This window comes from Geotrypetes seraphini, chromosome 14 (genome assembly GCF_902459505.1).
Source record: "Geotrypetes seraphini chromosome 14, aGeoSer1.1, whole genome shotgun sequence".
In the NCBI taxonomy this organism is placed as follows: domain Eukaryota; kingdom Metazoa; phylum Chordata; class Amphibia; order Gymnophiona; family Dermophiidae; genus Geotrypetes; species Geotrypetes seraphini.
In genome coordinates, this window is record NC_047097.1 from 42,620,743 (window position 1) to 42,644,785 (window position 24,043).

Here is a 24,043-nt window from a genome sequence, read left to right on the forward strand (position 1 = left end):
TAATGCCACTTTATAGAACAATGGTCATACCGCACTTAGAATACTGTATCCAACACTGGTCTCCATACCTTAAAAAGGATATAACTCTGCTAGAGAAAGTGCAGAGGCGAGCCACAAAACTTGGAATGGAACATATGAGCTACAAAGATCAACTCAGGAAACTGGGACTGTTTACCCTTGAGAAGAGAAGACTGAGAGGGGATTTGATTGAGACTTTCAAAATATTAAAAGGATTTGATAAAATAGACCAAGAAGCAGCATTACTGACATTTTCACATGTGACACAGACAAGAGGTCATAGCCTGAAACTGAGTGGCAGCAGGTTCAGGACAAATGTCAGGAAGTTTTCTTTCACACAGCGCGTGGTGGATGCTTGGAATGCACTCCTGGAGGAGATTGTGGAGGAGACTACTGTACTGGGATTCAAGCGCAAGTTGGATGCATTCCTTCTTGCATATCATTTTGAGGGATACGGTAAATCCGGGTCTCCATAAAGGAGTACCTAAATGGGCCGCCGCGTGTGCGGATCGCCGGACTAGATGGACCTCGGTCTGATCCGGTGAAGGCGTTTCTTATGTTCTTAAGAAAGAAGGGGGCAGAGAGAGAGAGAAAGGGGAAGGAGCAGGGAGAAAGGAAGAAAAAGTTGGGGGAGGGAATGGAGTGTGTTGGGTGGTAGGGGCAGGCAGGGAGAGAGGAAGAAAAAGTTGGACTCATGGAGGGGCAGAGAGAGATGTTGGTTGGGATGAAGGTCTGGAGGAGAGGAAACGTGCAGGAGGAAGAAAGAAAAAAAGAATGGATGCACAGTCAGAAGGAAGTGCAACCAGAGACTCATGAAATCACCAGAAAACAAAGGTAGGAAAAATGATTTTATTTTCAATTTAGTGATCAAAATGTGTCCTTTTTGAGAATTTATATCTGCTGCACTAAGGCCCCCTTTTACTAAACCGCAAAAGTGTTTTTTAGTGCAGGGAGCCTATGAGCGTCGGGAGCAGCGCAGGGCATTCATCACCGCTCCCTGCGCTAAAAACCGCTATCGCGGTTTAGTAAAAGGGGAGGGGTATATTTGTCTATTTTTGTATAGTTGTTACATTGCCTATTTTAAAGTCATCTGCCTTGACCTCTTTGAAAACCCCCCGAATATAAATTATAATTAACATTTTCTCTGCGTACAGTGTGCTTTGTGTTTTTTAAAATTTTTATTGTTGGTAGATCATTTTGACTTGGTCATTTTAAAAGTAGCTCTCAAGCCAAAAGAGTGTGGGCACCCCTGCACAAGGGGATGGGAGGGAGGGATGAAAAGCTGCTGTATAGGGGGGATAGGAGGGAGAGATGGAAAGCTGCTGCACAAGGGGAGGGAGAGGAGAAAGAAAAATTGTTGGACATAGGGTGGAGGAGATGAAGAAAGAGATGCAGGGGTGGAGGAGATGAAGGGAGAGATGCAAAGAGGTAGAAAGGGGTGAGAGGGAGAAATCCTGCATATGGTGGAGGGAAAGGAGACATGCATGGAGAAGAGAGAGGGAGAAATGTTGGACATAGGGTAGAGGGCAAGGAGAGATGGTGCATGGGGAGAGAGAAAGAAATTTACATGATAATTGAGGGTGAGGAAGAGAGTGATACTGCACAGAGGGGAATAGAGATGTTTGACCCAGGACACAAGGCAGAGAGAGAGAGATGGTAGACAGTGGGAAAGAAATGCTGGATATGGCAGTGGAAGGAAAGGTACAGAGATCACAGAAAAAGAAGAAAATATCAAATAGGCAGGAGATCCTGGTAAGTGAGTTAACAGAAGATAAACAGAAACCAGAGCTTGGATCCAATATGATTTGAATAATAAAATGACCAGCCAACAAAAAGTAGAAAAATAATTTTATTTTCAGTTTTGTGATTACAATATATCTGATTTGAAATGTGTATCTTGCCAGAGCTGGTGTTAGAGAGCAAGCGTGAACTAGGACCTAAAAGAACGAGGAAAATAATAATAATAATAATTTTTATTCTTATATACCGCCAGACCAAGGTGGTTCTAATCGGTTCACAACAAATGGAGCTTGTACATACAATACAGATAAAATACATCAAATTATGAATATAAAAGAACTCATTAAAGAATTGAAACACAATGCATTAGGCTACAAACCTATCAAATAGTTGTGTCTTTTAACAATATTCTAAAATCAAGATAAGAAGAAATCTCTTACATAATTTTTCCAAACCATACATTCATTTTAGTGGCCTGAAACGAGAGGGTTCTCTCAAGGAACTTCTTATAATGACAGGATTTTGTAGAAGGATATGTAAACAGATGTGTTCTGCGTATAGTCTTATTTGAGTGACTCAGAGAAAAGTGAGGAACAAGATAGCCAGGTGGCATACCGAAAATTGATTTATAACAGATGCATGAAAATTTAAACAAAACTCTAGACACAATTGGCAACCAATGAAGTTTCTGATAAAAAGGAGTAATATGCTCCCATTTTTTTAAAACCAAAAATGAGTCGAACTGCATTATTTTGAACCACTCTCAATTTTTTGAGAATTTTCTTATAGGCACCTATATATAATATTGCAGTAGTCGAGAATGCTTAAGATAGAAGACTGCACTAACAAACAAAAAGAGGCTTCCTCAAAATATTTCTTAATGTGCACCGAGAAGCATATCTTAAGTAATAAATCAGTATCTTGTTCCAATGTAAGATGTCTATCTAAAGTCACTCCCAATATTTTTATAGACTGTTCTATATTATAGTCCACATCATTCACATGTATCGTAGTTTCTTTGATCTAATCATTAGGAATTGCAAGAAAAAATTTATTTTTTCTGCATTTAGGGCTCCTTTTTACAAAGCCGCGCTAGCGGTTTTATCGCACACACCGGATTAGTGTACGCTAGCTGGAAAGGAGGTGGTAGCGGCTAGCGTGTGCGGCAGTTTAGCGCGCGCTATTCCACGTATTAAGGCCCTAGCGCAACTTTGTAAAAGGAGCCCTTAATTTCAATTTAAAGGCAGTCATCCAAAGTTCAGTCTGACTTAGAATGGTTGCTAAAGAATTTATAAGCCCAGATGACAAGCAGTTTAACGGGATGACTATAGTGATGTCATCCGTATAAATGTAAAACTTAAGCTTTAAACTTTGCAAAAAATTTCCCAAAGAAACAAGATAAATATTAAACAAAGTGGGGGACAGAGGCGAACCCTGCGGAACCCCACAAGCATTTTCCCAACGATAGAACAAACTGTCGTCTTTAAACACCTGGTATGATCTTTTTTGTTTATTTTGTTTACACCACAGCGCTGGTGTGGGGTTGGAGAGATTGTAATCCTATGTAATGTTATATTATAAAACGGTGAATATTAAACTGTAACCTGTTCTGATCTCTCTGGGGAGGATGGGATTTAAAAATAAATAAAATTGTTAAAAATATTTTTTTATATGGGAGTATGTTAAAAAATGATCGGCCTCAGGTGTTGCATACCCTAGGTCTGCTACTGCTATTAGATATCCTGGCTATTTATGTTTCTAGAAAAAGGTTAAACTCTGTTCTAGAATTTGCTTCTGGAACTGTATGATCTGACTTTCTACTTTCCACTATTATCTACTTACAATTTTTTCAGTAAGAAGCACTAATGGTGGTCTTAGTGGATGCTACCAACTTATCTTTCTCCACAAGAGGAAATCTTCACTAGATTATTAACCTACAGCCATAGTAATATGGCAGGAATTGTTGCTAGTTTTTCTGCAACAAAATGATAGGTTGAGACTATTTAGATAAAAGGGTCATTCTTTTCTTCCTCTGTTCTCCTTCCTTGACCAAGAGATTCTAGATCCCTAAACAAAGTCACTATATTATTATTTCTGAATTGTAGCAAGGTCAGCACATTTCTTAATGAATAATTTATAATATACACCATAGAGTACACCTAAAATTCTGACTGCTGTTTGATTTGCAGAAAATATTTACTCTTTGCTTTTTTCTTTAGTGCAGGGCAGCCAAAAATGTGAGTTGAATTGTCGGGCAATGGGCTATAGGTTCTATGTAAGGCAAGCTGAAAAGGTGATCGATGGCACCCCTTGTGACCTGAATGGAACATCTGTCTGTGTTTCTGGTCAGTGCAAGGTAAGACAGACTATTTTTCAAATATGTGGTAGAATCTTTGCTATTTCCCCTTTCTCCCTACTCATTCATGTCTGTCAAAAATTGTCTGTCCAAAGTCTGACTTATTTAAATTTTATGTAATACCAACATCTGATGGTTTTTAAATTGTACATCGCTTAGATATTGTAATAAGCGATTCATCAAATGTGATTAAACTTGAAACTTGAATCTTTTTGCTTGATGTGATAGGTCTTTGCTGTAATAAATGTTGCAATTATTGCAACAGTGACGTTATTAATTTTTAATTGTACAAATGTTTATTAAGTATATGCAGGTTAATCATTTTCATGTTGTATTTTTTTATTTTTTGCTTTTATTGCATTTTTCATTTCATATTGTTACTTTACACATACATTTTGGTCTTTGCCTCCAGGAATTTGAGCAGGTAGTTGGTGTCTGTATATGCCTTGGAGCAGGCGCCATAGGATTTATTTTTTTTTTTAAAAGAAAATATGTGCAAATACATGTACAAACTCCATTTCTTTGATATCTCAGCATCTCAGAGCATCTACATATATAAGCAAAGGCTTTCTGAAATAGCAGTTTTCACATGTTTGCAATCTATATGTGTAAATGCTGCTACTTCCATATATACAGTAGATGCTTCTAAAATGGTCTCCATAATCTCACATTCAAAGATAAGTTTTGTTTTTAAGATTTACAAGTATTATGACAATATAAGAGGTTTTAATGAAAGAAAGGCACTAAAAATATAAATTGAACTGATGATAATTTATGGTGAAATAAATTTTGGTAAGGGTATGATATGGATAGTAAATTAAAGGAAGATAAAGCGATGGGGCTGGATAGTGTACATCTGAGGGTACTGAAGGAACTTAGAGAAGTTCTGACGGCTCCGCTGGCTGATCTTTTCAATGCTTTTCTAGAGTCAGGAGTGTTACCGAAGGATTGAAGAAGTGCAGATGTGGTCCCTCACCACAAAAGTAGAAGTCATCAATTTTGACTATTCTGGACTACTGTAATATTGTATATCTGGGATCTTATTTTTTTTTTTTTAAAAACCCTCTTAATAGACTCAGAATACAGCAGTCCATTTGATTTTTTGGCCTTAAAAAATATGACCATGTAAGCCTCTATTATCTAAAGCTTCACTGGTTGCCATTTGAGGCTAGAGTTTTGTTTAAATTTGGCTGTATGTTTTAAAGTGTTATTTGGATTGACTCCAACCTACCTATCTTCCCACTTTGAATTTTATAATTCAAATAAGAATACACGATAAACCTATTGGTTTATGTTCCCATCAGTAAAAGCATGTCACAGCAAGAGATTCTTAGGAAAAACTTGCATTTCAGTCTAGTGCAATGAATTCATGTTGGAATGCTCTTATTCCCCAAGCTCAGTCTTACTATTTATTCTTAAAACTTACCTGTTTGATAAATATGTGACTTAATTGCAATCTGTATTCTCTGAGAAATATTTGATATGCTCATGTATGTAATTTACTGTTTGTACAGTGTCTTCTTGTTGTGAACCGCCTTGAACTAATGGTTTGGTGGTATATAAGAATAAATTATTATTATTACTAGTCTTTAAGCCCATTACATTAACGGGTGCTAGAATATGTGTGTGTGTGTCTGTATTTATTTATTTCTCTCTCTCCTTAGCCTATTTCTGTATTTCTTTCTTTCTTTCTGTCTTTCTTTTTCCTCGGCTGTCCACCACCACCCCTTGCCTGCTCCCCCTGTCCATTCTCCCTTCCTTTTTCTTCCCCTGTGTCCACCACCACCCCTTCACTGCTCCTCTTATCCAGCACCAGCCCTTCTCCCTTTGTTTTAACTCCCCCCTGTCCAACAGCACCTCTTTCCTGCTCCCCTTGTCCAGCAGTAGGCCTCCCTTCCTTTTTCTGCCGCCCCTGTCCATCAGCACCTTTTTTCTACTCCCCCTGTCCAGCAGTAGGCCTCCCTTCCTTTTTCTGCCTCCCCTGTCCAGCAGCACCTCTTTTCTGTTCCCCTGTCCAGCAGTAGGCCTCCCTTCCTTTTCCTGCCCCCCCGTCCATCAGCACCTCTTCCCATGTCCAGCAGCAACCCTTACCTCCACTGACATCCGCCTGAAGCCGACACCGACAACTCTTCCCTCCACCGACATCCGCCTGAAGCCGCGGCGGCCTGCAGGCACCGACAGCCTCTGCGGCCTGCTCCGACCCCCTTCTCGTCGTCGCTTGCCGTTTCCCTCCCCCCCCCCGTGAAGCTTGGTGCGTTTCGGCAACCTCCTGTCTGCGGGCCGCCCGCCCGTAGTCCCTGGCCTGTTCGAGAGAGGAGCCATGGCGGGTGGGTGAGCAGGCAAGAGGGAAGATGCTGGCAGGTGTACCTGTACCCCCCCTCCGAATCAGTGGCAGCAGTGAAGCGGCACTCTGGCTGTGAGTGATGGCGAGGGGGGAGTGGCTCCGTGTTCTGGCCTGCCTCCGTGTTCGAAAATCAAATTCGGCACGGAGGCACACCTCACGGCGCCAGGACTCGCGAAGTTTCAAGAGCGCATGCGCGCTCTATGGTTTTATTATTATAGATTAAGTAAGGAAGAAGTATGGAACTTTAGGTTGGAAATGCAAATGCTTTAGAGAGTAGTGCAGTTTCTGGAACCCAGTGGATTATAGGACCCGTGGCAACATGGATTATCCCAGGACAAGCAGGCAGGTATTCTCACTAGTGGGTGATGTCATCCGACAGAGCCCCGATACTGACATCTTGCAAGCATGTCTTGCTTGAAGAAACTCAGAAGTTTCGAGATGCCCGCACCGCGCATGCGCCAGTGCCTTCCCGCCCGATGTACCGGGCGTGTCTCCTCAGTTCTTTTCTTTCCGCGGAGCTGAGAAGTTTCACTTCATTCTGCGCTGACTGAATTTCAGTAATTTTGCCTTCTTTGTACCGCGTTTTTTGTTTATTTGCTTTATTTCAATTTTACTTTATATTTTCTTAAAAAAAAAAAAAAAAAAAGTTAAAATTATTTCTTCCGGCGGTTCGGCCGGGCCGGCCTCGCGGCTTAGGCCTAGCGCCTTCGACCTTGCGGCGCAGATTTTCCGGCCTATGTCCCGGCCAATCACCGGTTTTAAAAAGTGCAGCAAGTGCCAGCGTGCGATTTCGTTGACGGACCCGCATCGACGCTGTCTTCAGTGTCTTGGTCCAGAACACGTTCCGAAATCGTGCCGGCCTTGTTCCACGCTCACTGCGCGCTCGTTCAAACGGCGCTGCTTACTTTGGGAGTCGATGTTTAAGATGGAGTCTGCCAAAGAGCCGTCTGCTTCAACTTCTGCTGATGTTTCGCCGGTCCGTTCGAAACCTGCATCGACCACTCCTGCATCGGGCATTGTGAAGCCGGCATCGTTCACTCCGACTTCTGCCTCATGTTCGACATCGGTGCCTGTCCCCGTCTCCTCGGCTCAGGTACCGCCTTCCACTGTCCCTCCGGTGGTCATCAAAGTGCCTAAAGCTAGCAAGCAGAAGCACTTGGCCACAAAGGAGCGCGAAGACCATGCTGGAGGACCCCCTTTCGGTGCGGATCCCTCCATATCGGCTTCGCTGCGATCCCTGCTAGAAGCTCAATTTGTCGAGCTTATGCAGTCTATGGGACCCCGGCTTATCGCCTCCATTCAGGGTGACCTCCCGGTCCCGGTCCCGGGGGGCGGACCGCCCCCTCCCCCTCCTCCTCGTCGTTCGATCTCTCTGCTCGACGAGGGGGATCGGCAGAGGGCGGCGGAAGCCTCCAGGCGGCCTTCATTTAGTGATATGCCACCTTTGGAGCCCATCACGCCTCCTCGACATCAGAGTACTGTGTCAGCCCCTGATAATCGGAGTCCTGGGCATACAGCATCGCAGGAAGAGTTCTTCTGCACTCCATACCAGACCTGGGTGGCACTGCGTGAGTCCGCATCCTTGCCACCTCTGCGATCCACTGCATCTAGTCCCATCCATTCCTTGGAGGCTTCAGGGGATCGTGCGATGCATAGAAGATCTTGTTCCCCATCCCGTCACCGGGAGGGGCATCGATCTAGACACTCCTCTCGACACTCCTCACGTCATTCGGAGGTGTCCCCGCAAAAGAAGATCCAGCGTATGGGATACTCCTCGTCGGATTTATCCCCGCCTGAGGGACCGGAGTATGAGGAACCATCTACCTCCTTTTCACCATGCCGCTCCCAGCTATCTCTGGACCCGGAGGCTTCCACTTCTTCTAGTCCGTCTCGCCGGCCGGCGCTGGCGGACCAACTGTCCTTTTCCTCCTTCCTCCGACAAATGGCGGATGACTTGGATGTAACTTTGGACACTGGTTCTCGATATTCTAAGGAGTATCTGGACACCATGCATTTGCCTCACTCTCCGGCGGAGACGCTTCGGCTACCTCTGCATAAACTGCTTGACCAGACTTTCATGCGTTGTTTTGAAACACCATATTCAATCCCTGCAGTTCCCAGTAAGTTGGATGCTCGATACCGCATCGTCCACCATAAAGGGTTTGAGGGGGCACAGCTGTCTCATCAGTCCCTTCTGGTCGAGTCCTCCCTCAAACGATCTCATCCCTCCCAGGTTTACGCCTCAGTACCACCGGGCCGTGAAGGGAGGACGATGGATAAATTTGGCAGACGTATCTACCAGAACTCGATGATGGCGACTCGAGTCCTCAATTACAATTTCTTCTTCTCTTCATATTTGGACTTCTTCTTGCCGGTGCTCCGCAAGTTCATTCCCTTTATCGATGCTCAGGCTCGATTTGAGTTTGAAGAGGTGGTGGCGACCCTTTCCCAGTTACGCCTGCAGCTGATGCAATCCTCCTACGATGCCTTCGAGCTCTCGGCACGTGCTGCGGCCTGTTCGGTCGCCATGCGTCGCCTGGCATGGCTTCGCACGATTGATATGGATCCGAACCTCCAAGACAGACTTGCAAATGTGCCTTGTGCGGGGGCGGATCTGTTCGATGAGTCTATCGAGACTGTTACTAAGAAGCTTTCGGACCATGAGAAGTCCTTCCAGTCCATTCTGCGGCCTAAGCCTAAACCTCAGCAGTCTCGTCCCTCTAGGCCGCCTCTGATTTACCAGCGGCGTTATCAGCCGAGACAGACTCCGCCTGCGAGACAGCCTGCGAAGAGACAGCCTCCTCAGAAGCCTCAGCAGAAGCCTCAGATGCCGGCTGCACCCAAGGATACTCAGCCTTTTTGACTCTCTTCCAGGGAGCATAACCGACCTCGTTCTGTCTCCCCCCATTTTTCCCATTGGGGGTCGTCTCCATCATTTTTGTCATCGATGGGAGACAATCACCACGGACCTTTGGGTCCTCACCATCGTAAGAGAAGGATACTCTCTTCATTTCCAACGGATCCCCCCGGACCTCCCGCCAAGAGAGTATCCTTCAAACTTGACGCAGACCGCTCTTCTCCTTCAGGAGGCTCAGGCTCTGCTTCGGCTTCGGGCCGTCGAGCCGGTTCCCTTAGATCAGCAAAACCAGGGGTTTTACTCCCGGTACTTCCTCGTTCCGAAGAAGACGGGCGATCTGCGTCCCATTTTGGACCTTCGAGTCCTCAACAAGTTTTTGGTCAAGGAGCGGTTCCGCATGCTGACCCTTGCTTCTCTCTACCCCCTCCTCGAGCAGAACGATTGGTTGTGCTCTCTGGACCTCAAGGAGGCCTACACTCACATCCCTATTCATCCGGCCTCCCGCAAGTTCCTCAGATTTCGGGTGGGACATCTGCATCTACAGTATCGAGTGCTTCCATTCGGCCTTTCCTCGTCTCCCAGAGTCTTCACGAAGTGTCTGGTGGTGGTGGCCGCTGCACTCCGGAACATGGGTCTCCAGGTGTTTCCATACCTCGACGACTGGCTCATCAAGGCACCGTCGGCTCCAGGGGTCATTTCGGCGACCTTGACTACAATTTGTTTCCTGCAGAGTTTGGGCTTCGAGATCAACTTCCCCAAGTCACATCTTCAGCCCACCCAGTCTCTCCCCTTTATCGGGGCTGTTCTGGATACCATTCAACTTCGAGCATTCCTTCCTCCTCAACGCATGGATGCTCTCCTTCTACTCTGCCAGTCGGTGTCTTCTCGCCAATCCATCTCAGCGAGACACATGATGGTCCTCTTGGGGCACATGGCGTCTACCGTTCATGTGACGCCTTTTGCCAGACTACATCTCAGGATTCCTCAATGGACCCTAGCATCTCAATGGACTCAGGTGTCCGACCCGTTGTCCCGTCACATTGTAGTCACTCCTGCTCTACGGCAGTCTCTTCTCTGGTGGATGACCTCTTCGAATCTATCCAGAGGTTTGCTGTTTCACTCTCCTCCCCACCAGAAAGTTCTCACGACAGATTCATCGAACTATGCATGGGGGGCTCATCTGGATGGTCTTCGCACTCAGGGGTTCTGGACCAGTGCGGAACGACTCCATCAAATCAATCTTCTGGAGCTCAGAGCCATCTTCAATGCTCTCCAGGCTTTTCAGCATCTACTTCACGACATGGTGGTCCTTATTCGCACAGACAATCAGGTCGCCATGTATTATGTCAACAAACAAGGGGGCACGGGCTCGGCCCCTCTTTGCCAGGAAGCTCTTCGAGTCTGGGATTGGGCGGTTCTCACAACACCTTCCTCAAAGCTGTCTATATTCAGGGGAAAGACAACGTCTTGGCAGACAAATTGAGTCGTCTTCTCCAGCCTCACGAATGGACGCTCCATTCCGACCCCCTTCATCAGATCTTTGCTCAGTGGGGAACGCCTCAGATAGACCTCTTTGCAGCCCCCCACAACTTCAAACTGCCTCAGTTTTGCTTCAGGATCTACACTCCTCACCGCCTCGAGGCAGACGCTTTTCTACTGGATTGGGGGAATCGCTTCCTATATGCGTTTCCTCCATTTCCTCTCATTCAGAAGACTCTGGTCAAGTTGAGATCAAACCATGCCACCATGATTCTGATTGCTCCTCGGTGGCCCAGACAACCTTGGTACTCCCTTCTACTTCAACTGAGCAGCAGGGAGCCAGTACTTCTTCCAGTGTTTCCTTCGCTACTTACTCAACATCAAGGTTCACTACTTCATCCCAACCTGCAGTCCCTCCACCTGACAGCTTGGTTCCTTTCAACATAACTCCTCACCAGTTTTCTCAAGCCTGCTACTCGACAATGCTATTCCCAAAAATGGACTAGATTCTCTTCCTGGTGTATTTCCAATGCCACGGAACCTCAGCGAGCTTCCCTGTCTTCTGTATTGGACTATCTTCTACACCTGTCTCAGTCTGGTCTCAAGTCTACCTCTATACGAGTCCACCTGAGTGCTATTGCGGCTTTCCATCAGCCTCTCCAGGAGAAACCTTTGTCTGCTCATCCTGTGGTTTCCAGATTTATGAAAGGACTTTTTCATGTCAACCCTCCTATCAAACCTCCTCCTGTGGTTTGGGATCTCAATGTTGTCCTGTCTCATCTTATGAAGCCTCCATTTGAACCTCTCAACAAGGCTCCACTTAAGTATCTCACCTGGAAGGTGGTTTTTCTGGTGGCCCTTACGTCAGCTCGCCGGGTCAGTGAGCTTCAGGCCCTAGTGGCGGATCCACCGTTCACTGTATTCCATCATGACAAGGTGGTTCTTCGTACTCATCCAAAATTCTTGCCTAAAGTGGTCTCTGAATTTCACATCAACCAATCCATCGTGCTCCCAGTGTTCTCAAAACTCAAATTAAAATTGAACTCTGAAAAAACCAAAATCTTCCTTGCGAGTCCCAACCACAAATTAACAAACACTTCCCTCAGATTGAATGGGCTAGATTACCCTATCTTACCCACCATAAAAATCCTTGGAGTTATCCTGGACCGCACCCTAACCTTCGATGACCATACCAGTGCCCAGGTGAAAAAATGTTTCTGTACCCTCTGGAAACTGCGCACCATCAAACGCTACTTCGACCACCAAGCCTTCCGTCTACTCGTCCAATCTCTGGTATTAAGCATATTAGACTACTGCAACATTATTTACCTGGGATCCTATAAAAATACCATCAAACGTCTTAGAACAGTCCAAAATGCGGCCGTCCGCCTCATCTATGATCTCAAAAAATACGACCATGTTAGCCCCTACTACACCAAACTCCATTGGCTCCCAGTAGAGGCAAGGATCATCTTTAAGTTCGCCTGCCTCTGTTTCAAAACTCTAACAGGATCTTCCCCAATCTACTTGTCTGAGCACCTTGAAATAGCAGGCCCCTCTCGCACACGAAACGCCCACCTATTCACCTTTCCCTCCCTAAAAGGCTGCCTCTACAAGAGATTCACTGATAGAACCCTAGCATTCCAAGCGGGCAAATGGAACAATTGCCTTACCGCCCTCATCTCCAACTCCCCGCCCTACCACCTGTTCAGGAAGTCACTAAAAACCTACCTCTTCGACAAATTCCGCTAACGCTGCCTTCCCCCCTTCCCTGCACCCTCCTGACCTCGACATGCCTCCATTCCCTCTGACTACGCCCCCCTCCCAAGCCACTATGGCCTCTCTTTCTCAAGCTCTGTTTTATCTAATTGCCCTGCCTTTTCATTGCCTCACATTTAACATCACTGTAAATGTACCACCGCTTTAACATGGAACATCGCTGTATATGTACAGTCTCTTCTTTAGTATATGCCTTTTTATTACTGCTATTTATGTAACATCTTTGTAAATGTAATAACACTGTAATATGTATCATCGCTGTAAATGTACAGTCTCTTCTATTGTTAACCGCATTGAACTTCCATGGTATTGCGGGATACAAGAATAAAGTTATTATTATTATTATTATTATTATTCTTTCCAAAGCCTCATTCTCACCCTGGGGAATCTGCTTTACACACGCTGGACTGTAAACGTGCTTTAGCTTTCTACTTGGATCGCACAAAACCACACAGAACTGCTCCTCAACTTTTCGTCTCCTTTGATCCAAACAAGTTGGGACGACCTGTATCGAAGCGCACCATCTCCAACTGGATGGCGGCTTGTATCTCTTCCTGCTATGCCCAGGCTGGATTATCCCTTCCCTGTAAGGTCACAGCCCATAAGGTCAGAGCAATGGCAGCCTCTGTAGCCTTCCTCAGATCGACACCGATTGAGGAGATTTGTAAGGCTGCCACTTGGTCCTCGGTTCATACATTCACCTCTCATTATTGTCTGGATACTTTCTCCAGACGGGATGGACAGTTTGGCCAAACAGTGTTACAAAATTTGTTCTCTTAAATGCCAACTCTCCCACCATCCCATTGGGGTTAACTTGGAGGTCACCCACTAGTGAGAATACCTGCCTGCTTGTCCTAGGATAAAGCAATGTTACTTACCGTAACAGTTGTTATCCAGGGACAGCAGGCAGCTATTCTCACGTCCCACCCACCTCCCCTGGGTTGGCTTCTCAGGCTAGCTACCTGAACTGAGGAGACACGCCCGGTACATCGGGCGGGAAGGCACTGGCGCATGCGCGGTGCGGGCATCTCGAAACTTCTGAGTTTCTTCAAGCAAGACATGCTTGCAAGATGTCCGTATCGGGGCTCTGTCGGATGACATCACCCACTAGTGAGAATAGCTGCCTGCTGTCCCTGGATAACAACTGTTACGGTAAGTAACATTGCTTTTACTAGAGTCAGGTCTTGTCAGACAAATCTGATTAATTTCTTTGACTGGGTTACCAGAGAATTGGATAGAGGGAATGCGCTAGATGTGGTGTATTTAGATTTTAGCAAAGCCTTTGACAGGCATCTAATAAATAAACTGAGTGCCCTTGATGAGGGCCCCAGTGACAGACTGGTTGAGTGGAAGGTGACAGAGGACAGTGGTCAATGGGGATCACTTTGAGGAAAGGGATGTTACCAACGCTGTACCTAAAAGTTCAGTTCTTGGGCCTGCTCTTTTTAATATTTATTTATTTGTTTGATCACTGACTTTTTGGCCTTTTGAAAAAGTTTGAAAGCCCATTTTTTTTTAGACTTTCATTTTCAAATTTGGGTATTTTTTTAGTTTTGCTATTATTTAGTTTATTTATTTGCAGATTTTTTGAATTGTATAGTGTATGGTGATGTTTTATTTTGATCTAAGTCTATCTAGTTTTATTATGCATGTAATGGAGCTGCAAATATTTGAATTAAATAAATAAGCAATATTGCTGAAGGACTGACTGGTAAGATTTGTCTCTTTGCAAATGATACCAAAATCTGCAGTAGAAGTAGACACCCCTGATGGTGTAGGAAACATGAGGAAGAACTTAGAGAAGCTTGAGGAATGGCCTTAAATTTTACAGCTAAGTTTTAATGTTAAGAAATGCAATGTCATGCTTTTAAGCTGCAGAAACCTAAGGGAACGGTACAGTTTAGGAGGTGAAGAACTTATGTGCATGACAGAAGAGCGGAATTTGGGTGTGATAGTTTCTGATGATCTTAAAGGGGGCCAAACAGATTGAAAAGGAGACAGTGAAAGCTAGAAGGATGCTTGGGTGCATAGGGAGAGGAATGGCCAGTAGAAAAAAGGAGGTACTGATGCCCCTCATTTAGAATATTGTGTACAATTCTGGAGACTGCACCTTCAAAAAGATATAAACAGGATAGAGTCAGATAGAGGAATGTTACTAAAATGGTCAGAGGTCTATGCCATAAGGTGTACAGGGACAGACTTAAATATCTCAGTATGTAAACTTTGGAGGAAAAGCGGGAGAGGGGAGATATGAGAGAGAGATGTTTAAATTCCTATCTGGCGTAAATACACGAAGAGAGTCTCTTCGAAGGAAACTCCAGAGTGAGAGGTTCTAAGAGGTTCTAAGAGGCTCAGGAGTAATGTAAAGAAATACTTTTTTACAGAAAGGGTGTTAAATGTGTGGAATAATCTCGTAGTAAAGATGATGCAGACAATTCAATTCTGAATTCAAGATCAGTTAGAGTGAGGAGGAGATAGTAGATGCTGCAGATGGGCCATTTGGAGGAGATGCAGGGAAGATCCGGGAAATTACAGACTGGTAAGCCTCACTTTGGTGCTGGGCAAAATGGTAGAAACGATTATAAAAAATAAAATTGTGGAACATGTAGACAACATGATTAATGAGACGGAGTCAGCAAGGGTTCAGCCGAGGGAGATCTTGCCTCACAAATTTGCTTGACTTCTTTGACATGTGGATAAAGGTGAGCCGGTTGATATAGTGTACCTAGATTTTCAGAAAGCTTTTGTAGTTCAAAAAATTTTATTGAGTTTGGTATATTAAGTACAATAAATGTTAACAAAGCAAGAAGCATGCACGCTGCACCAATGCAATAAGTCACAACTGTCATCATTTAAATCTGGCTCTTACCTTATGGCTCATTCCCAATGTTTCAGAAAGCTTTTGATAAAATTCCTTCTTGAGAGGCTCCTGAGAAAATTAAAGAGTCATGGGATAGGTGGAAAAGTTCAGTTGTGGATTAGGAATTGGTTATCAGATAGAAAACAGAGGGTAGGGCTAAATGGTCATTTTTCTCAATGGAGGAGAGTGAACAGTGGAGTTCTGCAGGCGTCTGTACTGGGACCGGTGCTATTTAACTTATTTATAAATATCTGGAAATTGGACCGACGAGTGAGGTGATTAAATTTGCAGATGTCACTAAACTGTTCAAAGTTGTTAAAACACATGCAGATTGTGAAAAATTGTAGGCGGACCTTAGGAAATTGGAATACTGGGCATTCAAGTGGCAGATGAAATTTAATGTGGACAAATGCAAAGTGAGGCACATTGGGAAGAATAACCTAAATCACAGTTACCGGATGCTAGGATCCACCTTGGGGGTTAGCGCCCAAGAAAAGGATCTGGGTATCATTATAGACAATATGCCGTCCAATGTGTGGCGGTGGCCAAAAAAACAAACAGGATGCTGGGAATTATTTAAAAAGGGATGGTTAACAATACTATGAATGTCATAATGCCCCTGTATCGTTCCATGGTGTGACCTCATCTGGAGTATTGTGTTCAATTGTGGTCTCCTTATCTCAAGAAAGATATAGTAGTGCTAGAAAAGGTTCAAAGAAGAGCGACCAAGATGATAAAAGGGATGGAACTCCTCTCATATGAGGAAAGGCTAAAATGGTTAGGGCTCTTCAGCTAGGAAAAGAGACTGCTGAGGGGAGATATGATTGAAGTCTACAAAATCCTGAGTCGAGTAGATTTTTCATTCCGTCAAAAATTACAGAGACTAGGGGATACTTGATGAAGTTACAGGGAAATACTCTTAAAACCAATAGGAGGAAATTTTTTTTCACTCAGAAAATAGTTAAGCTCTGGAACGTGTTGCCAGAGGATGTGGTAAGAGCAGATAGCGTAGCTGATTTTAAGAAAGGTTTGGACAAGTTCCTAGAAGAAAAGTCCATAGTCTGTTATTGAGAAAGACACGGGGAAGCCACTGCTTGCCCTGTATTGGTAGCATGAACTATTGCTACACCTTGGGTTTTGGCCAGGTACTAGTGACCTGGATTGGCCACCGTGAGAATGGGCTACTGGGCTTGATGGACCATTGGTCTGACCCAGTAAGGCTATTCTTATGTTCTTAATAGGGAAGTTGAATAACTAAGAATTCCATCCTCTGACAGTACATTAAGATTTTTATGGGGCCAAATACATTGATTAAGAAAGGAGATATTTCTGATTGTGTTGAGGACACTATTATGTGATTAAATCATTGTTTGAGGCATATAACGGTTTATAATATTACCTTTCACGTGTGTAGCCCCAATCACTTGATTAAAGCTCAGAATCTTGATAACCGAAAAGAAATCTCATTTGACATTAGTGACTAGAATTTACTGTGCATATTGTATGTTAAAATTGCCCCAAAACCCTAATTCTAGGTCAGTCTAGTTGAACAGGCAAAGTCTGTTGCAGTAGACCATTATTTGCAGAGAATCTCTTTTGGAGGGTTAATAACAGATAAAGGTACTACCCATGCTCAGGGCAAAATTGTTGATTTTAATTTCTCACTCCTCTTCACCCTTTCAGCTTCTTTCTTGAGCATCTTTTTTCTTTTCATTGGTCTGACTATTACCATGTTTCCCCGAAAATACGACAGTGTCTTATATTAATTTGGGGCCCAAAAAAGGCACTAGATCTTATTTTTGGGTAGGGCTTATTTTTTTTCATGTACATGACCATTTCTCCCTTCCTCTCCTTCACCCAAATTCTTCCTCTTTGCTTTCCCCCACATGTACAACATCTTTCCTCCCCTCTCACCCATCCCCTTGTGCCTTCCCTCTGCAGCATCTTTCTATCCCTCCATTCCTCCCATCCCCCTGTGCAGCAGAACCCTTTGCCCAGCTTCCATCCTTTCCTTCCTCTCATCCCCCTGTACAGAGGAACTCTTTATCCAACTTCCATCCTTCCGTCCCTCCCATCCCCCTGTGTAGCAGAACCTTTGAGCAACTGCCGCTGTACCCGCCGAACTGCTGATGACCCTCCATCCTTCCCTCCCAACTGATCCCCGCTGACCGCGATTGTAAATACCTTGCTTCAGAGGAGCGTCGGTCCATCAGTTCACAGAAGGCCCCAGTGAGAAGGCCGCAAAGCAGCCTGTGAGTGCTGCTGGCCTGACGCTCTTCTGCAGCAAGGTATTTATGGTTGCGGTTGGCGGAGATTGGTTGGGAGGGAAGGATGGAGGGTCAGTGGCGGTTTGTCGGTTCAGCTGCGTGGACGGGGGAAGCGTGGCTGCCTATGACTAGGGCTTATTTTCGGGGGTAGGGCTTATATTAAGACCTACCCCGAAAATCATGCTAGGGCTTATTTTCAGGGTAGGTCTTATTTTCGGGGAAACACGGTACTATCCCCCCCCCTCATCTCCCTCTTCTGCATCCCTTTTTTTCATCACATCCCATGAGAGCCCTCTCCATTATCATACCTGAGGAACTTGTCCGATTTCTGCACTGCCTACTGCTTTATTGCTGGACTCCTGTATTTTCTCAACCCATTCTTCTCTAGTCACTTTTTTCTGGTAATCTTATCCCACTGAATTCACATGCTTATAGATTTAAGAAGCATGCTCCCTGGGTATACCCAGGTTTGCAACTACTGAAAAAGCAAGTCCATTGTGCCCCTCCCTTGTCTTCCCTTCTGCACCATTTACTGTGAGTATAGAGCTGCAAAATGTCTCATCATGAGATCTAACAGATCTCATAGACAATTTAAAATTAACCACCCTTTCTGTTGGTGATACTTCTAATATTTTTTCTCATGTACCAGCACTTGATAGACTAGAACTTCTTATTCCTAGGATAAGCAGCATAAAATCTGTTTTATTACTTGGGATCCAGCTAGGTACTTGGGACCTGGGTTGGCCACTGTTGGAAACAGGATACTGGAATTGATGGACCTTTGGTCTGTCTCAGTACAGCAATTCTTATGTTCTTATGTGAGCCAAGTATAGGACAATCAAGCCGAGTTTCAAGTTTATTTCATATTTGATAAAATTGATTTTTTCAAGGATTACAAACCGATGTACAATAAATAATTTTCAAATGAGAGGAACATACAATGTAGGGATAGACAAACATACACTTCAAAGGGAAATCGGGGAAGAACTACAATTTGATATAGTAAAGAGAACAAATAAGGATAGAACAATAGGGGATTACAATATATTAGATCAGTGCTTTCCTACTGCGATTGGGAATGTCAACTTAGTGTAAGGGACTAACTAATCAGTTAAAGGCATCTCTATGTAGAAAACTTTTTAGTTTTGATTTAAATTTCTCAAGGTTCTTTTCTTCTCTTATCTGAGCAGGTAATAAGTTCCACGTTTGGGGGGCGGTGACATAGAAGAGTGTAGTATGTTTCGTATTTATGGTTCGTAAGGATGGAACAGTAAATAGGTATTTATCCTCAGATCGTAAGGAGCGGAGAGGAGAATAAAGAATGCTAACTCGATCTAGGAATAGCGGTGTGTTAACTTGTAGAACTTTAAGGGCTCCTTTTATGAAGGTGCGCTAGTGGTTTTAGTGCGCGCTTAGTGCATGCTACATTGCCACGTGCACTACACGCTAATGCCTCCATAGAGCTGGCGTTAGTATTTTCCGTGTAGTGCGGGATTAGCGCACGCGGCATTGTAGCGCGTGCTAAAAACGCTAGCGCACCTTCATAAAAGGAGCCCTAAATGTAATGAGTTGTTTATAGGTTATTCGGTGGTTGATAGGAAGCCAATGTGCATTCTTTAATAATGGTGCTACATGGTCAAATTTTCTTTTACCTATAATGATTTTTATTGCAGTATTTTGTATCAGTTGTAATCTTCTTGTTTCTTTTTTGTGTAATTACTTTATACAGTGAATTACAATAATCCAGTTTTGAAATGATCAATGAATGAATTAAAATGTTTAGTGAGGGAGCATCCAAAAAGTTAGCTAAGGATCGAATCATACACAGCCTATAGAAACAACTTTTAACAACAGAATTTATTTGATCATGATAAATGACTCCAAGGATTCTTATTTTATTGACGAACTGAATTGGAAAGTTATTAAAGCAAATTGGTGGTGGATTCTTGAGTCCCTCTTTCCATGGGGAAAAAACGCTTTTAGTTTTTTCTAGATTTAAAGATAACATGTTATCTTGAAGCCATTGTTTTATTTTGGACAGTTTTTGGTTGATGTTATGTACCTCCTCATCTAAATCTGAATTTACTGTGTGTAGGATTTGAAAATTGTTTGCATAAGCAAAAATGGAGAACCCTATGAACTGGCATAAGGTTAAGAGAGGGGCTGTAAAGATGTTAAATAAAGGAGGAGACAAAATAGAGCCTTGGTTCTTAGGCATTGGTGGAATGAGGCATTATGACATCACAATCTTAGCTCTGGAATGTTGCTATTCTCTGGGTTTCTGCCATGTACTTGGGATCTGGGTTGACCACTGTTGGAAACAGGATACTGGACTTAATCGACCTTCAGTCTGTCCCAGTAAGGCACCTCTTATGTTCTTACATGAGCGCCAAGTATAGGACAATCAAGCCATTGTGACATCACTGATGAGTTTGGCTCTTAGGCATTGGTGGATTGAGGCATTATACCATCACAATCTCAGCTCTGAAATGTTGCTATTTTCTGGGTTTCTGCAAAAGTACTTGGGCCCTGGGGTAGCCACTGTTGAAAACAAGATACTAGGCTTGATGGACCTTCGGTCTGTCCCAGTATGGCAATTCTTATGTTTCTCCTAGGCTTCCTTCTTTTAATGCCGGTTCACCCTCCTCCCCCAGCCTTTCTCCTACTTCAGCAGCAACTTTCACTTCTCCTACTCTTTAGTCAAAATAGTCATCCTTTCATCCCTTACAGCTGTGGAAAAATACTTTTCTCCCCTTCACCCTTCCCCACATGATCTCTGGCCCACCTCATTGATCCATAAATTCACTCCTTTGCTGCTCCCTTTTTATTTATCCCTTTATCATAAGGTTAAATTCAAAACGATTAATGCATGGAAACATGACTTTGTGGGTGGTATTGATTAAAAGTCATGGAATGTATTTTGGGGTAAAGTCTTTAAACCCACTTTATCTGCTTCTGTTACTCAGTCTCTCTTTTATGTCGCACAATGTGTATAACCTTATAAGGTTTCTGCCCAAGGGTGTAGTGTGTGTTGGGCTGGCAAGACAGATTTTTCCATATGTTTTTTGGGTGTGCCAAGGGGTTTGGTTTGGCACAGGATTCAAGATTTTTTAGAACTTGAAGATGTTATGTTACATTCATTGGCATTACCTCACTTGGTACGAGTGGGGAAGGCTAGGCTATTTGATATCCTTATGGAGTTTGTCATTACAGCATATTTTGTCAGAATGGTGGGTTGGGGGGTCTGTCTTGTATGTAAATATGAAGAAAACGCTGTTGGGTTCAGCACTTTAGAAAGATTTGGGCTCCTTTGGATGAGTTCTGTTTAAGTTCAATTTAAAGTTCTTTTTTTTTGGCTTATAAAGTCCTTCAAACAGGCATGCCTTTGTATCTTTCTGCATTGCTTTCACCTTTTATCCCTACTCATTCTTTGTGTTCAGCAACTTCCTCTCACCTTTCTGTCCCTTCTGTCTTCTGTTCATGCCTTGAGTCAAATTGCTACAGATAAATTTTCTGTATAGTCCTATTCTGTATAGTCCAATCTATTCAGATTGGCTTTCCCAAATTTTCATTTGTAATCTCTCTGGCATTGTGGAGCCGGATCTGAAGTAATTGTGTGGGTTTCTTTTTTTTCTCTCTCCTTTCCTTTATCATGAATGATGTTCCTTTCCTAACTGCTGTTTTTAACCTTGTTGTACACTGCTCTGGTTTTACTTGAGGGGTAATATGTCAAATGTTAATAAACTAAACTAGCTGGACAACCTGAGGGAGAATTAGAAGTGCTTGAGCATGCGCAGATGCATGCTCAAGGCAAGCAGGCAGAAGCCGGAAGCCGGAAGATCTTCTAGGCACACGATCTGTGCCTGCGTGCCAGTGCCGGTGCTAGACGGGTGGGGGTAAGTTTAAGTTGTTCAGGCGGGGAGGGCAGTTCGTGCGGGGGGGGGGGGCGGGGTGCCGGTTGGAGCGAGGGTGCCTTTGCGAGCGGGGGGGGGGAGCGATGCCAGTTATCGGGGGGGGGGGGCTCGCAAATCGAGTCAACACTCGTTTTGCGAGTCAAAAGTTTGCTGAGTGTTTTGCTCGTCTTGCAAAACACTCGCAAACCGGGTTACTCACAAACCGAGGTTTGACTGTATTTTAATAAATATGCTAAAATAGTGTATGTTCTGCCTCACTTCTATTCTGAAGAGTGATCTCACCAGCTTAGCATTTAGAGAATGAACCATAAGGTTGTCGTATACACTTGGGGCTACTTTTATCAAGGTGCGCTAGCGCGTCGGACATTTCATCATGCGCTAACCCCCCGGCAAGCCAAAAAACTAACGCTTTGTCAATGGAGGCGTTAGCGACTAGCGTGGCAGGTGGTTTAACGCGCGGTATTCCGTGCGTTAAACCCCTACCGCACCTTGATAAAAGGCGCCCTTACTATTAACTATTAGTGTGACTCGGGCACCCCTCTTTTATACATTTTGCAAACTAAATGTAACCGGATGTCTTGAACTAACAAATTTTACAGTAATAAAGCCATTTTCATTTCTTAAAATAAATATCAGTTGTAGATATGCCACATTGCCAGTGAATAAAACCATTCATACATTTCTAAATCTCAGAGAAACAGTACTTCAGGCTTTAGCCAGGAAATTCTCATTAACTGAATGAAATGAAGACTGTTCCAAAGTGAGAACGCTGATCACACAGCGTCTTACCAAGGCACTAGCTGATGTGGGAGTCAGTGTTCAATGAAAGAAAGCATGTCTACTGTCCACAGTGCCTAAAAAAGTCTACAGTGCAATGTTCTCTTGTCTATTTCTGCGTTTGACAAGTTTCTGCTCTGGAAAGCGGGAAAACTGCATTTTGTTAGTTTGGTTGTAAGTGATAAGGCCCAGGAGTGAGGGCAGCAGCTGAATGAAGACCTGCTATCACATTACCTCTCAGTGTGGGTAAGGATGTGACCGAATGAGCCTTTGCCACCCTGAGGGACTGAATACTTTTGGTATGAGATTAAAGCTCCCTTAAAGCTAGGGACTGCTGTTAATGTACAGGAAACAGCTATAAAATGGAACTCGAAGATAGGAAGAAAGTTTGCCAAAGAATTTATGTGCATAGCTGAAAAGCATCCAGATTTTGACTTAAGTATCCTGACTGCCTTTTAACAAACCCTTGGATAGAATAGAATGTGTCAAATGTTTGATGCTGTGAACAGCTTTTCAAGTTACTTCAAATGGCATAGAAAACTAATGAGCTTATTATATTTATTTATTTTTTATCTCTCTCACTGCCAAAAAAAAGCTTCTATTCCTGTGTAACCTTGCCACTGCCCCATGGGGTGTAATTCTATAACCATCTGCCTATATTTAGATATCTACCCCTAGGTTCTATATATGGTGATTAAAGTTGTGTCTGCAAATTTGCGTGCACAACTTAATTGTTTAATGAACTAATTGGTCGCTAACAATTATTGGCACTAAGAATTTACGCTTGCCACTATCTACGCGTATTCTATAAATTGGAGTGCGTAACTTCAAATGCACAGATCTGAAAAGGGGCATGGCCATGGGAGGGGCAATGGTGGGGCCATAGGGGGTTCCTAAAAATGACCTGAACTGTTATTGAATTTGCCCGATCCATGCTAAATTTAGGCGCAGGCATTTACACCAAGTTTTAGTTGATGTAAATGGTTGCACCTAAATTTTAGGTTGCTGGCTATGCATATTTTATAAACTGCGCTTAACTTTAGGCATGGTTTATAGAATAAGCCTAAGTGCATTTTTTTTCCACACTGATTTTTTTGACACCTTATATAGAATCTGTCCTCTAGAATGTGCTTATTCCACATAGGAAAGTAGGAGACTACTTACTTTTTTTTTCTCTCTCTCTCTCTCTCTTTAGCTATAAATTACAATATTTTTATTGAGACTTAGCCAAAAGGAAAGATTTATAAACTATAAAGAGTTTTACCTCATACAAAATTGTCACTTCTTTAATAAAACATTAACCACCCTTTCCGAGGCCCCCCAAGCACCCACAAATCCAAAATGTGGCCCTGCAAAGGGTCCAAGTCCGAGACCACTAGTGTACATCCACCCTTCGCATCACAAAATGACCCTTCAAACCATGGTCTTCCTCATCAGTGAGGAGAAATTAACCCTAGCTCCACCCTAAAGAACATTACATTATGTTAATATTTATGAACTAGTCTTATAGCCCGTTACATTAACGGGTGCTAGAATATATGTGTGTGTGTCTCTATTTCTTTCTCTCTCTCTCTCTCTCTCCTTAGCCACTTTCTTTCTTTCTGTCTTTCTTTTTCCTTGGCTGTCCATCACCACCCCTTGCCTGCTCCCCC

General features: G+C 43.7%; 1 protein-coding gene across 3 annotated transcripts in view; it reads left to right on the forward strand.

The window, feature by feature from the left end:
- Positions 1-24,043, forward strand: part of THSD4 (thrombospondin type 1 domain containing 4) — a 1,080,479-nt gene that overhangs the window by 449,847 nt on the left and 606,589 nt on the right. For all 3 annotated transcript variants that reach the window (XM_033919867.1, XM_033919866.1, XM_033919868.1), the window contains exon 8: positions 3,978-4,114. In XM_033919867.1, the coding sequence (XP_033775758.1) occupies positions 3,978-4,114 (137 nt within the window). The remainder of the gene's footprint in view (positions 1-3,977; positions 4,115-24,043) is intronic.